Below are 12,611 nucleotides of genomic sequence, written 5' to 3'. Positions count from 1 at the left end.
TCAAGGAGTGCTGATTGGGGCCACTGGCTTCGTGGCTTTGATGTTGTACCAGGATTCACAAAGCAATTGGGGTGAGATGTATTGCAGTCCAGGCCTGAGTAACATTGAAGCACTGGGTAGGCCCTGTGAGTTTCAATATATTGTTTCGCTTTCGCGGGTCTCGAGGGCAGGTAAATCGACTCCGTACGGCTGTCAAGACTCGGGAGAATTCACATCATTTTCTTTCATTCTCAATACGATTCGGTCAAAAGTCAAATACAACGCGCTTCTCTAATACACATTCTGGTTTCTCGGTAATTATCCGGTAGCAGGTCAACATGGCTTATCCCATTTTCATCTCGCAGGCCCCAGGAAAACAGCATCATGGTCATTATGATGGTTGGGAGATCTCCATGACATCCGCGATACTTCTGCTGAGATATCGTTCTAGACGAGGAGAATGATATTTCAATATCCTCGTGCTGCTGTTCTACTTTTTGCCGCTCACAAGTCATCGAAGGCTGAATATCGATCAAGTTACAACACGGCGCCGCGCTGAACATACTTGCATAGCTAATCTTCCTCAAGTCTAATCTACAATGTTCAACAAGGTCAATCTAACACTGATTATGTTGAATTCGTCTTCAACGTTTTGTTTGAATGCTTAACAGGTACGCTGAGGCTCGTTCCACAGTCCTCCTACTTAATACTCTTATTCAACAAGTCAATGAACCTGAACATTCCAAGACCATTGCCTAAGGCGAAAGGCCTATGGCGTTCTATGGATATGAGGAACACCGCTCGAGATTCATCGCTACATTTCACTTCATGATCAAGTTTGACAAGGCTCCCGTAACGCGGTGATGATGGAGCCCCATTGTCGTTCACTTTCCTTCACATTATATCAGTGACTACCTTATAGAGCACACTTCTCTCACAAATAGGTTGTTAAATGGGATCTCAAGGGAGAAGGACGCAGATCTGGCGAACTCTTCATCGCTGTAGAGCTTTTATCGAGTGATCACGTAGAGTCGTAGCATATGTGAATCTAATAGATTCTTCATATCCCATGGTTCTTGGTGTATGCTGGTGATGCGAGTAGCTCCAGGTACGTTGAACTGAAACTTCTCGAGAGCAGACATATGAAGCCTAGAGAGTTGTGTCATGCCACCCAAGATGGGATCTATATATCAAATGTTTAACCTGCCCATTTTCACATTTATCAACGAGACAACTCGGAGGCGACGAGGCCGGAGAGCCGGCAAATGTGGGTTGGGTCCGGAAGCAGAACCGGCGGAGGATGGCTGCTCGCCGTCCCCGAAGTACCATAGAGATCGGTCAACGTTGGGATCACTGAATCCTTTCCTCAACCTATCAAAGAAGTCACATATCATTGAGGAACGAAGTCCCATTTAAAGCTAATGGTGAAGGCCAACCTCTCATTGAACCACTATTGGTCCAGCTGCCTCAAATTGATAGTGTCTGTTACTTGATTGATGTTGCTCCACCCTGCCCTTGATCATCGTCTGTTGTCGCCGACTCATGGAATCCCCATTGCAAAGCAAGCAATCACCAAATGAATGTCCGACCACGCGAAAACTATCGCAGTCTCAGGCAACTCATCGCTTCCGGCAGGGAGAGTGCTGATCAAGACAGAGACTCGAGAGCACGGGCGCCGCGGGAACACGCCATCAATGATCCCTGTAAAGAAATGCTGGGCAGGGCGCAACAGGGCAAGGGGGGGGGGGGGGGGGGGCCTGGCATTCAACTTGCATCTCGTGTTCCCGTGGCAGACCGCAGATGCGATGCTCCCGACTGGGATTCGCGAGGTGCTTCTGCAGCGGCCGCCTGTTGCCGAACCTCCAATTTCAGTGGTCGTCGCGATCCACGCTATCCTGCACTGCAGCTCGTGTTGAGGAGGGGGAGGGGGGAAAGAGGACGCAAAAGGTGCAACCTTGGCCAAGGCAAACTGGCTTTCTGATCCCATTACCGGATGCGCTACCTTGTCGTTCGCGCAGTGTCTCGAATTTGGCCAGGAAGGTGAGGAAGCTCGTATCACAGTTTTTGATAAGGCGCTAGAGATTTCTTGGTCAAATTGGCAGATCAGCGGGAATCACTCCCAGATTCTATGGAGCGCTCGCGAGTTGCTGCACGTCCGCATTTCGTTGAGAAGGGCAGGCGGTGCTACAGGCGAGCGAAGACCACATCCCAAGTCAAACTCTATTCAACTTAACCTTGTATTTCAAAAGCTGATCCAGCTGAGACACATGGTGAGACCCGCAAAGTGATGTGTTTCTCAGTAAAGTGCACAGCTTGCGAGCCGGACTCAAAGCACAGCGTTGTCCAGTCCACCACGCGACAGCTTCAGCCCCCCCAAAAAAGCGTCCTTGAATGACAATGTCACCGCAAGAAGCAACCGCTGTTTTACCTTATCAAGAGGGCGCATTGGGGTGGCTGGTGAGCTGGACCGGGAACGTGGGCAAATGCCACCCTCTCTGTCTGCCAATCCTTTCTTATTTCCTCTTGGCCGTGTCACTTTCACATGCAGCCCTGCATGGGAGACGTGTGGACGTGTAACATGGGGTTTCTCCCTCGCCCTTGGGCGGTTGGTTGGCTGGCAATCTAGCACTGCTGGGCCTCCTATGCTCCATGTTGCCGGTTTCCGCTCGCTATCTCTCGAGCCTCAAGCGCGATGTTGTTATTTGCCGGGGGCCTTGTCGACTAGGAGTCTGTAGAGGACTGTCGGCTGATCAATTGCCAACGTGTAACGGTCACTGGTAAGTAAGTAAGCAAATCTTGTTTGGCCTCTTTCTCGGACAACATAGCCATCTCTGGCATGCCTATTTCCGAATATCCCAGCAAAATTCGTCTTATGTTGAACGGTGCTGACATTGACATGCCCAAATCGAGTGTCGACACAAATCAATCCAAACTTCCTCCCAACTTCTGCGTCAAGCAGTCTGCAACTGACGCACTGTATAGTACATGTTTCTGTGAGCTGATCCAGCTAGCAAGACACAAATCTCAACCACGCCCTGGGATCAATTACATTGTAACAGTAGTAAACATCTTTCTCTCTGTTTCTCCCCGTGGCTTTCTGCCAAGAAGCTTCTCCCGGTGTCGCGGCACCGCCCTAAGCCCCCAGTTCAATGCAGAAGAGACGATCCTTCCCAGGGGCTCGTCGATATTACCTGCAGCCCAGGGTTTAGGGTAACCGCCGTTGGTCGAGCAGCAGGCCTCTCACAGCCTCTTTAAGCGGCTCACCCTTCTCCTATGGGCCGATGGCCGTCCCGAAAGGCTCATTCGATGCTCTCATTATTGCTGCGGTCGTTCTGATCGGGTTTTGGATCTCCGACCCGTGCCGCGTTGCCGTCGTGCGTATTTTCGTGAGAGGAACATCGCCGCGAAGTCTCGACATCAAGTGAGGCTATCCGCTCTCATTTGAGCAGCTCAGTCGTTTCCATCACTCCTCATCGTATTCTCTGCCCCTGTTGCCGAATATGAACATGTTATCGGCGCTCGTTCAGGCTGGGTTTTTCGCTCTCTCATTTCTGATTAAGACTGTCGCTGCTCAAGGAGACGACCTTGGGAGTGTTCTTCAGTCACAGTCAAATTTGTCTACATATTACAACTTAATCAAGGTAAGCCTCGAGCACCAAAGTGATTCACCCTAGCTTTTCTCACTTCCGAGCAAATTCTGCGTGTGCGAGACCATCAAGTCTAACTTCCAGCAGAAATACCCCGAGGTTATCCTCAAACTGCCAAATTATGATGGCGTCACTGTAAGTTATCATGAACCTCATCTGCCACGTCTTGGTCCATAACCAAACAATACTCAACTTCCCTGACCAATACTGATTGAACTCGCAGATCGTTGCGCCGTCAAATTCAGCCTTTGATAACATCCCGGGCACCCAACTAAACGGCATTTGGAATGAATCAGACGCCTCCATCGCCGTCCCCATCCTAGAGTACCACATCCTTCAAGGCACAGTTTCAACCGGCGCCCTTGAGTCGGGGCCGTCAGTCCTCCGATCCTCGCTCCTCCTGAACAAAGCCTGGACCAACGTAACCGCCGGACAAAATGTTCTCGTCAACAAGCAGCCGGGCGACGTCATCGTCTTCACCTCGTCCGAGGGCATCCGCACCACTCAGGTCGAGGGGGACATCAAGTTCGCCGGCGGACTCATCCAAGTCGTTGACAACCTCATGATCCCGCCTGCCAGGCTAGAGAACACGACGGACTCGTTCAAACTCCCGGCCTTTCTCGGCGCACTCTACGCCGCCAATCTCATCCCATCGATGTCAGAAGAGAAGAACGTCACAATCTTCGCGCCCCGGAACGAGGCCTTCCAACGCGTCGCTGGCTCCCTGAATAGCCTAGACGAAACCGCTTTGAAGAAGTTCCTAAACTACCACGTCGTCCCCGGTCGAATCCTAGCCTCCTCGGACCTGAAAAACGGCACCAACCTCACCACCCTCGCAACAGAGGACATAAGCGTCATCCGGTCCGGCAACAACCTCTTCCTCAACTCGGCGCAGATCATCCAGCCGGACATCCTCGTCGCTAACGGCATCATGCACATCATCGACAATGTGCTGAACCCAGACGCCCCGTCCATGACGCCGAACCCCAGCGCTGCCACCCAGGCGCCGGCTTACCCCGAGAGCTCGGCGTCCGGGCTGCCGTTCACGACGGCGATTCCCTGTACCGTCAGCTGTCCTGTGACAACGACTGCCAGTCCTACGGTGGCTTCAACGCGGTCTTCTACGATGGGGGTTAGGACTACGACTAGCCCCGGTGCGGCGGTGCGAACCGGTGTGGCTGCTGGTGCGGCTCTGCTTGCGGGACTTGCCGCGTTGGCCTAGACTTTGGTTTGTTGGACCCGGCTGGTTGGATAAGGGAGCGTGAGACGACTATACCGCCGTATTAGATAAAATACCTTAATATTTAGTACTGAATAACAGCTTCATGGGCCTGATTTCATGTTTGATTAGTTAGCCAATGTGTTCTGCAGTGAGTGACAAGGTAATTGTGGTTGCGACCTCTTTTGATAATCAAAAAGTGAAGACATTGTAAGGTGCGATATATTGATAGTGACAGCGAGAAGTTTTAGTCTTCACTTCCAGTAGAACTGATCGCTTCTTCCAAATTCTATCAATGTCTGTCTGCTGTATTGCCAAGTTACCTTGATACCCCAGAGCAAAATCTGGGTTGATTGCATCTTTGATCCGGAGTACTTGGCCCACGATATTCACGGCGTTTTCCGGCACGCCAAGTTGCTGGTAACTCAACTAGATGAAGTTTGTTGTCCAGGTAAAGTTCCATTTCCAATATTGATAACCACTGTCTGCTAGTCTCTAGACGCTTTCGAACTTCAAGACCGGACTAGTCTACACGTATCAGAAGGTGGGAAAACAAACGCTTCGCTAAACTTGACTTCTGGCTTATAGCCCTTCAATCCAACCCAGACTTATCGTACAGTAGGCTTACTTTCAATACGTTTCCTTTATGAATGGACAGTGACTGCCTTGCCATCTATGTATTGCTGATACGACTACTTACTAACTCGAGTACAAACTCCCGGATCGCCTCAATCATCTCGTCTCCGAACTCTCACGTACTGGATAGGACTACAAGATGGACTCTCTGGACAGCCAAGAATATTACACATACCCGGAACTAGCTCTGTGCAATAGACAGGCACGCTTTACTTAGTCTTGATGATATCATTCATTGCAATATCCGACGTTCATCTATGTTCCATGGCTAGTCTCTGACTTACGAGACGGTCTTGACAGAATGAATGACCCCAGGACACGCACGAACTTATGTGACACACGACGAGATGTTGTATCCCGAAGAAACCGGAGGATAACAACACTGTGTGTACATTGTATGACGGTACTTCACAGCTTCATCTGTACCGTATCTAGCAATAAGCTTTTGCATGTAATATATCAGCCCTGCATCATCAGCAGTCCAAGACTGCTGATTTCGATATACCGTCTTTCGAATTATTCGGGCTACAGCGAGGCAAATGAGACCTTGCGACAGTCAACCTTACGGGCTATGAGGCTCAAAACCGAAGCCATAACTCCATTGGCGACAATCCAAGCGTTCAATGTACGCCAAGCTCGTCTCGATTCATTGTGCACCTTGCCAACTGCATCTTTGAGGACAAATACTTATCGAGCGGTACTCCCCATAAGACAACTGACACTGGCACAACCTCATCGCAGCAACTCAAGGCCACCGCCACATGCCTACATCTCACCACACTAGATTGTCAACCGGCCAGCACATACCCGGAACGCCAGCATCTGTCAGATCACCGGGTACTGCGAGAGACCCTGCTTCGGGCGTGGCAAAGCCACAAGAATGCACGCCCAGCTGTCCAGCTCGCCCAGGATTTGGGCCTTTCGTCGCTCTAGCCCTCCTGTAGAGAGTCAATGCATTGCATGCAGAGTCCCCTGTTCTGCCTGCAGTAACCAAAAGCTACTCGTCTATGTAGGGTTGCTGTCGACCAAAAGGACAATTTCTGCCTTGGCACAGCTGCAGATGACTTAGCCTGGGTCAACCACCCAACAAATCGTATGCCTCTCGATAACAACGCATCAGCCGCACAAAACCGGCTATCATCGACAACTGAAAACAAGCAGACAATCTTACAAACACAAAGGTTGGATGGGGACGATGGCACGTTGCTCCTTCGGCCGTTGCCTCAACTGAAACATACGTTCTGGCTGGCATTCTGCCCCCCCCCCCCCAAGATAACGGCACAACGGCCAGACTTACGAGCTGCGAAGTCAGCTCGATTGGACCACGGGTCACCAGCTCTAAGCCAACCCCAATGCGAGACTTGCGCAGATTGACGTGGTGGGCAGAGGGGGAGGCGTCGGGAGGGTAGGGGTTCCTTTCCCTTCTCGATGCAGGCGCTTTTTTCTTCCTAAAATAACCGGTTAGGCGAGCTGCAAGCCTGACTGGCCGGGTGGAATCGAAGCCAACGTAGAACACGAGAAGGAGGGGCAGCCATTTCGGCCTGCAAAAGGCGGGGTTGATGAGCTTGTACGGCGACTGACTGGCTCGTCCAGCCACCACACCAACGGCTTGAACGACATGCTCATGGGCTCATTGCGCTGCGAGACCTTCAAGCGTCAGACTCCGATGCAACGTCGACAAAGCTTCTTGAGGTGTGTGGCAAAACACAAACATGTTCAGGATGAATGGCAGTATGTCAGTTCGAGTAGTCCTGTGATGGACGTGCTGAAGCCCGCGCAACATCCTATCGACAGGCAAGCAATAGGTTATCGCCCAGCATAGTATGGCTTGACGTGCTGATTCGGCAGTGGTAGTTCCACAGCGTGCCACTTACAAGCCGCGTGACGATAGCTCAACTCATGTACTGTAACCAAAGCATTGAGACATCCCGACTCCGCGGAACGGGTTCAGTTGGGGAGTGCTGCCGCACGAGATAAGTCCCTATGAAAAGAAAAAGCCCGACGGAACATACGCCCGTTGAATTTTGGACGAAGCCTAAGGTGATGGACGTGATCTAATTCGACGAATGAGAGGGCCATAAAATTCTGTCCATGGTCTCCTCAAGGATTGCCGTACTGTGACAGAAGAGCAACATCAGCTCGGCTGGCCGATATTGAGACGCTAACGCATGCTGAATGCAGTGTAATCGGCCCTCTTGCTTGTCTGTGGCCTGCCAACGTGCCGACTACACTTGCATTGCAGGTGTCTCCCTGCAGGATAACCGGCAAGAGCCCTGAACGTGATAAATGTGCGTTATAGAAACTGAGGCTGAACGGCTGTCATTGTATCGGTTTGGAGATGGCTTGCCATATCTTGACACCGACAAAGGCAGCGCTCCCGAGTTGGGTTTATCGGGTCACCATAAAAGGCAAGGTTGTATTAACGAGACAAACAAAGACACCCGCCGCTTCGCGGGGGTCCGTCCCGGAGGCGTCGATCTTCCGAGGATGGGCCCAATGGAATTCTCTAGCGTAGGGATAGAACCAAGGATACTGGAGCTCAGAGTTGGAAGTGTCATGAAGCATCCGACGGCGGGGCCGGGACAAGAACTCTCGAAGCCGCGATCAACATGTTGACCTCAGTTGCTACTCGCCACCCTTGGGAAGCATCGGGGAGCTAGAAGCACACTCCTTGCCGATCGTCGAACTCAGTTCCAAGGCGGATCGTCCGAGCTGCTGAAACAGAGCACGACTAAACTGCTCCATGGGAAAGGGCAAGGGTATCGTTTATGTTGTATCCTTGATCTCATTGTAGAAGGCCTCTGGGCCAGTGTTGATGATGTCAAATCTCGAAGATGTTTTGAGTGAGTTGAATGTATGATTCACCTGGTTAGTTAACCCACTGCCACCAAATGGTGTGAGCAATGGAAGGAAATCATCGTCCGATATTCTGCAGCTCTTTGACACTGAGCTGCTGTGTGCTTTGGCTTTGGCCCCGGGAGGCCTACACTACCTTACTTCAGCTGAAGGTTGTTTCCTCAGTCTCGTATTGGGGCCAGGACAATGGCTGTTGATGAGATGCCGTAAGCCAAGACAACAGGCGCGCGGTGGGCCTTTGGGACGCTGGCCGAGTCTGTGTCTGGCACCTGGATAGGAGATGGTTCGAGTTGAGCTTTGACGCCATCGCGACACGACGGCGACGGTCTTGACGTGACGGTGGAAATTGCGGTAGGGAGGCCAGGAGGGGGCCAAGACGGGCCATGACTGACCGGCTCGATACTGTCGCGCGCTATTGAAACTAGTACCGAATAGGCAGCATCCCTTATCGTGTCTTTTTCGTCCGACCAGCGACCACATCAAGGACCAGGGTGCCAGCAGAAGAGCAGACAGGGGCTTTAATGCAGGTACAAGGGCATCGTTGAGCGAACTGGCCGATGCATGCACGCCACCGAGCTAACGAGCGCACCAGAACAAGCCGCATGGGCAAATCTCTTGCTGCTTTTCCTGGCCACATGTGTACACAGCGGATACAGTTGCTGCTCTTTGGTGGGCAGTGCGCCGAGAAGCATAGGGAGCTGGAACCAACCCGCCCGAGGAAGCAAGGTAACGACGGCAAGACGGGAAGCGGGCCAGGCAAGGGCCAAGGGGTGCTGCTGGCAGGCGGAGACTGAGGGAGACCGAGAGCAGTCGGTACTTGCGATGTTGCCATTATATGCTCAGGGCTGAAGGTGAAGCGTTCTGCAGTGTTTCACTAGTGAGGCTTCGTGGTGGCCGTAGTTGCTGTGCCGGAGGGCATGATGAGATAGTGATCCTTGACTATTCTTGCGTGGTCTGCTCCGTACAAGGCGGCGTACATGGCGAGAGCTGAATTAGAAGCGCCGAGATGCATACTTAGGTTTGGTGGGTGATGGAGCCCTTGGTGCGTGTCAGGACTATCTTGGGTGGTAATATTGGGCAAACGGCGAGGCCAGACCAGACGAAGCGGGAGTGGAGTGCTTCAGGTCTGGATTGATCGAGGTGAGGGCGATGGGGAGGCCGAAGAAACAAACGAGGATTGTCGTCGTCGAGGCGTTTGTGAAAGAAACAAATGCGGCCCCGTCCGAACTAGCAAAAGACCGGATCCAAAGTTAACGACAGGAGGTGGACAAGCTGAAAGACGATCGAGGAGGGGCGCCGGGGGTGGTACGTGGAGAGGCAGAAGAAGAAGAAGAAGAAGGAGATGGGAGGCAGAGAGGAGCAAGAAGACACGACGAAAAAAGACTGCTGAGGGGTGTGCGTGCAAACGTGGGAGAAGGAAAAGGACTTCGGTACGTACAGTGCGCAGACCCGGTTGATGATTTCCACCGTTGCTGAATTAGGGGTCTCGACGACTGAACCTCCACTGTAAGGCAGCGGGTCAAGCGCCGATTTGAGCTATCCTTGGTACTGTATGAAGTAAACCAAAAGGGGTGAGATAAGCACTGTAAAAGGTCACATCTCCCAAGATGAGCAGAAGGAGCAGAATGGGCAAAAAAGTACATTGGCAGAGGTACCCGAATCGCACTTGGCCTTCCTCATCTTAGCTCGCCCAGGAGGAGCAAGAGCGCCTTTGATCTGCCTGCGTCTTCTCCTGTTGGCGGCGACCTGAGTCCCTGACCTTGCCATTTACCTCCCCGGTCTCGCCTTTTTCCTTCAAGCCCAGCTGGGATTCCTTTCTTCTCCCCTTCGCCTTGCCCGTCGTTAGGAACACTACAAATCTTTCCCTTGCCGCTCTTTCTCGCTGCCGCCTCGAGGAGTTACTCATCTTCACTGGCATAGCGACAACCCGGCAAATTCATAGACGATTCGCGGCTTCACATTCGTTATACCCACGCTTGCTTACCGTCGACTACCTCGAGGAACAAGTACTATTCCTCCGCGTCAAGCCGCAAGGCCATTCACTTGTCTCGTCAACCTCAACCTTGGTCTATAACCCATCATGGATCAGGACCAGTACAATCAGGGCTACTACTCCCGCCCAGCAGCTGGAATGCCTTCACAGGCCACCACTGCTACCGGAACCCCCCTTCGCCCCGGCACGCCCAACACTGAAAACAGCAGAAATCCTTTTGGCGATGGTGTCGAGTCCCAAGCTTCTCAGAGAGGGCCCATGGCCGGTACACCAATGGGCACGAACCCATTCGGCACGCCTGCCGTTTCCCGACCTGCCTCGAGCTTCGGCTCGTCCAGTGCCATCGGCGCACGCTTCGATGAGCGATCCCAGCGGTACTTCCACACCAGACGTATCCGTAAGGAGGATATCGAGAAGCCTTGGTTGGACAAGGCTGACCCCAAGGAGAAATGGGTCACCATCATTCCTATTGTCGGTATCTTCATTGGTCTCGCTGTCTCTGGCTTCCTCGTCTGGGACGGTATCAGAAGTGTCGTCAAGCACAAGTACTGCCCTGTGCTCATTGAGGATTTCTCCGGCAGCAGCCTGGATTCAAACATTTGGACCCAGGAGGTGCAAGTCGGCGGCTTTGGGTACGTTTCCTTGATTGCATTCCTCTCACCCCGCATCACGCTAATCGCATTCCAGTAATGGCGAATTCCAGATGACCACTGCCGACAACGAGAACGTCTTCCTCAAGGACGGCAACTTGGTCATCCGTCCCACTCTTCAAGACTCCGCTCTTATTGAGAAGGACACCGAGATTGACTTGCTCAAGGACGGAACTTGCACTTCCACCGAGTTCTCCGCCTGTGTAACTGCCACCAACACTACTTCTGGCAACTCTTCCATTGTCCCCCCTACTAAGTCTGGTCGCATCAACACCAAGAAGGGTGCCACTCTCAAGTATGGCCGCGTCGAAGTTGTCGCCAAGCTGCCCAAGGGTGATTGGCTCTGGCCCGCTATCTGGATGATGCCCGTCGAGGATACCTATGGTGCTTGGCCCCTTTCGGGTGAGATTGATATCATGGAGTCTCGCGGTAACAACTGGACCTATGCCCAGGGCGGTAACAACATCGTCTCCTCTGCCCTGCACTGGGGCCCCGACCAGGCCAACGATGCCTGGTGGAGAACCAACAACAAGCGTCAGGCCCTGCACACGACCTATGGTGATGAATTCAACACCTTCGGTCTGGAATGGTCCCAGAAGTACCTCTTCACCTACGTCAACAGTCGCCTGCTCCAGGTCCTCTACACCAACTTTGACGAACCCATGTGGAAGCGTGGTGACTTCCCCCAGACTAACTCTAACGGTTCCCGCCTGGAGGACGTCTGGAGTCAAACTGGCCGTTCCAACACTCCCTTTGACCAGAAGTTCTACCTCATCATCAACGTGGCCGTCGGTGGTACCAACGGCTGGTTCGAAGATGGCCAGTCTGGCAAGCCGTGGGTTGGAAGCAGCCCCAACGCCAAGAAGGACTTCTGGAATGCCCGCGACCAGTGGTACCCCACGTGGACCCAGCCCGAGCTCACTGTCCAGAAGGTTTCCATGTGGCAGCAGTGCGACGGCAACGAGGAGCTGTAAAAGTCCACTCGAACGGCCATTTCTCTCTTTTGGATTTTTCGCACATTTACATATAGACGGCTACATGCACAATCGGGATAGATGACGGGCGCGCGGTGCGGATTTTACAACGGAAGGCGATTACTCTGGAATACCAACCTGGAATTACTTACCCAGGTGCTTTGAGCACATATATTTGATGACAATATCTTGGGTTATGATTAGGATATTGGGAGATGCAAACTTACTACCACCTAATGAATTTGAAGACTTGCATAATCAATTTCGTATGATTCGAACAATTGTTGCCTACAATAAGGTTATCTGCAGCTTGACTGATGACTTCCAAGCTTCAACACTTCCAAGAGGCAGCTAACATCAGAGCCTTGGCACTGCCAGCGGCTTGAGATCCCTGCATTTAAAGACTCAAGGCAGGTATATGGCCGATGCAGTCATCACCACCACTGTAACCGACACCAGCCAGCTGCTGTCAGACGGCGCAAGCTACTCGCCTTGATTGTTCGTGGGCCGTGGCTCCCACAGTCTGCAGATGCTACACTTCCAAGTTCTGCCTTGAGTTGGCTGACTTATCACAGCGCCCGGCCGACACCTGTACAACAAGGGCCTGGAATCGATGAACCCAGAAAAGACAACCTTGCGGCAGGCGACTGGTGTGCT

The 12,611-nt window shown here is 52.4% G+C and overlaps 4 protein-coding genes across 4 annotated transcripts, besides 1 other annotated feature; 3 read left to right on the top strand and 1 right to left on the bottom strand.

Annotated features, from left to right (window-relative positions):
* Window positions 1-3,260: 3,260 nt before the first annotated feature.
* CLUP02_09375 (fasciclin domain-containing protein) lies at window positions 3,261-4,848 on the top strand (the record flags this gene model as incomplete). Its single annotated transcript, XM_049288353.1, has 3 exons — window positions 3,261-3,400; window positions 3,671-3,761; window positions 3,850-4,848. The coding sequence occupies 3 exons, from the start codon at window positions 3,261-3,263 to the stop codon at window positions 4,846-4,848; spliced, it is 1,230 nt and encodes a 409-aa protein (XP_049145497.1).
* A 934-nt stretch (window positions 4,849-5,782) lies between these two features.
* CLUP02_09374 (uncharacterized protein) lies at window positions 5,783-6,265 on the top strand (the record flags this gene model as incomplete). The annotated part of the gene is made up of 1 exon (XM_049288352.1): window positions 5,783-6,265. The coding sequence occupies one exon, from the start codon at window positions 5,783-5,785 to the stop codon at window positions 6,263-6,265; it is 483 nt and encodes a 160-aa protein (XP_049145496.1).
* A 1,982-nt stretch (window positions 6,266-8,247) lies between these two features.
* CLUP02_09373 (uncharacterized protein) lies at window positions 8,248-10,104 on the bottom strand (the record flags this gene model as incomplete). The annotated part of the gene is made up of 10 exons (XM_049288351.1): window positions 8,248-8,282; window positions 8,364-8,469; window positions 8,523-8,739; window positions 8,816-8,913; window positions 8,981-9,182; window positions 9,213-9,350; window positions 9,421-9,564; window positions 9,647-9,723; window positions 9,787-9,841; window positions 9,935-10,104. The coding sequence occupies 10 exons, from the start codon at window positions 10,102-10,104 to the stop codon at window positions 8,248-8,250; spliced, it is 1,242 nt and encodes a 413-aa protein (XP_049145495.1).
* Window positions 10,105-10,417: 313 nt separating this feature from the next.
* CLUP02_09372 (beta-1,3-glucan-binding protein) lies at window positions 10,418-11,954 on the top strand (the record flags this gene model as incomplete). The annotated part of the gene is made up of 2 exons (XM_049288350.1): window positions 10,418-10,962; window positions 11,018-11,954. The coding sequence occupies 2 exons, from the start codon at window positions 10,418-10,420 to the stop codon at window positions 11,952-11,954; spliced, it is 1,482 nt and encodes a 493-aa protein (XP_049145494.1).
* A 418-nt stretch (window positions 11,955-12,372) lies between these two features.
* Window positions 12,373-12,450: a sequence feature (Short protein (CLUP02_09371, UQC83875.1) was converted to a misc_feature.).
* Window positions 12,451-12,611: the final 161 nt, after the last annotated feature.

The sequence above is a fragment of the Colletotrichum lupini genome, chromosome 4, assembly GCF_023278565.1.
Source record: "Colletotrichum lupini chromosome 4, complete sequence".
Taxonomy (NCBI): domain Eukaryota; kingdom Fungi; phylum Ascomycota; class Sordariomycetes; order Glomerellales; family Glomerellaceae; genus Colletotrichum; species Colletotrichum lupini.
The sequence above is the reverse complement of the archived record's forward strand: the minus strand, read 5'-3'. Positions and strand labels throughout refer to the sequence as shown.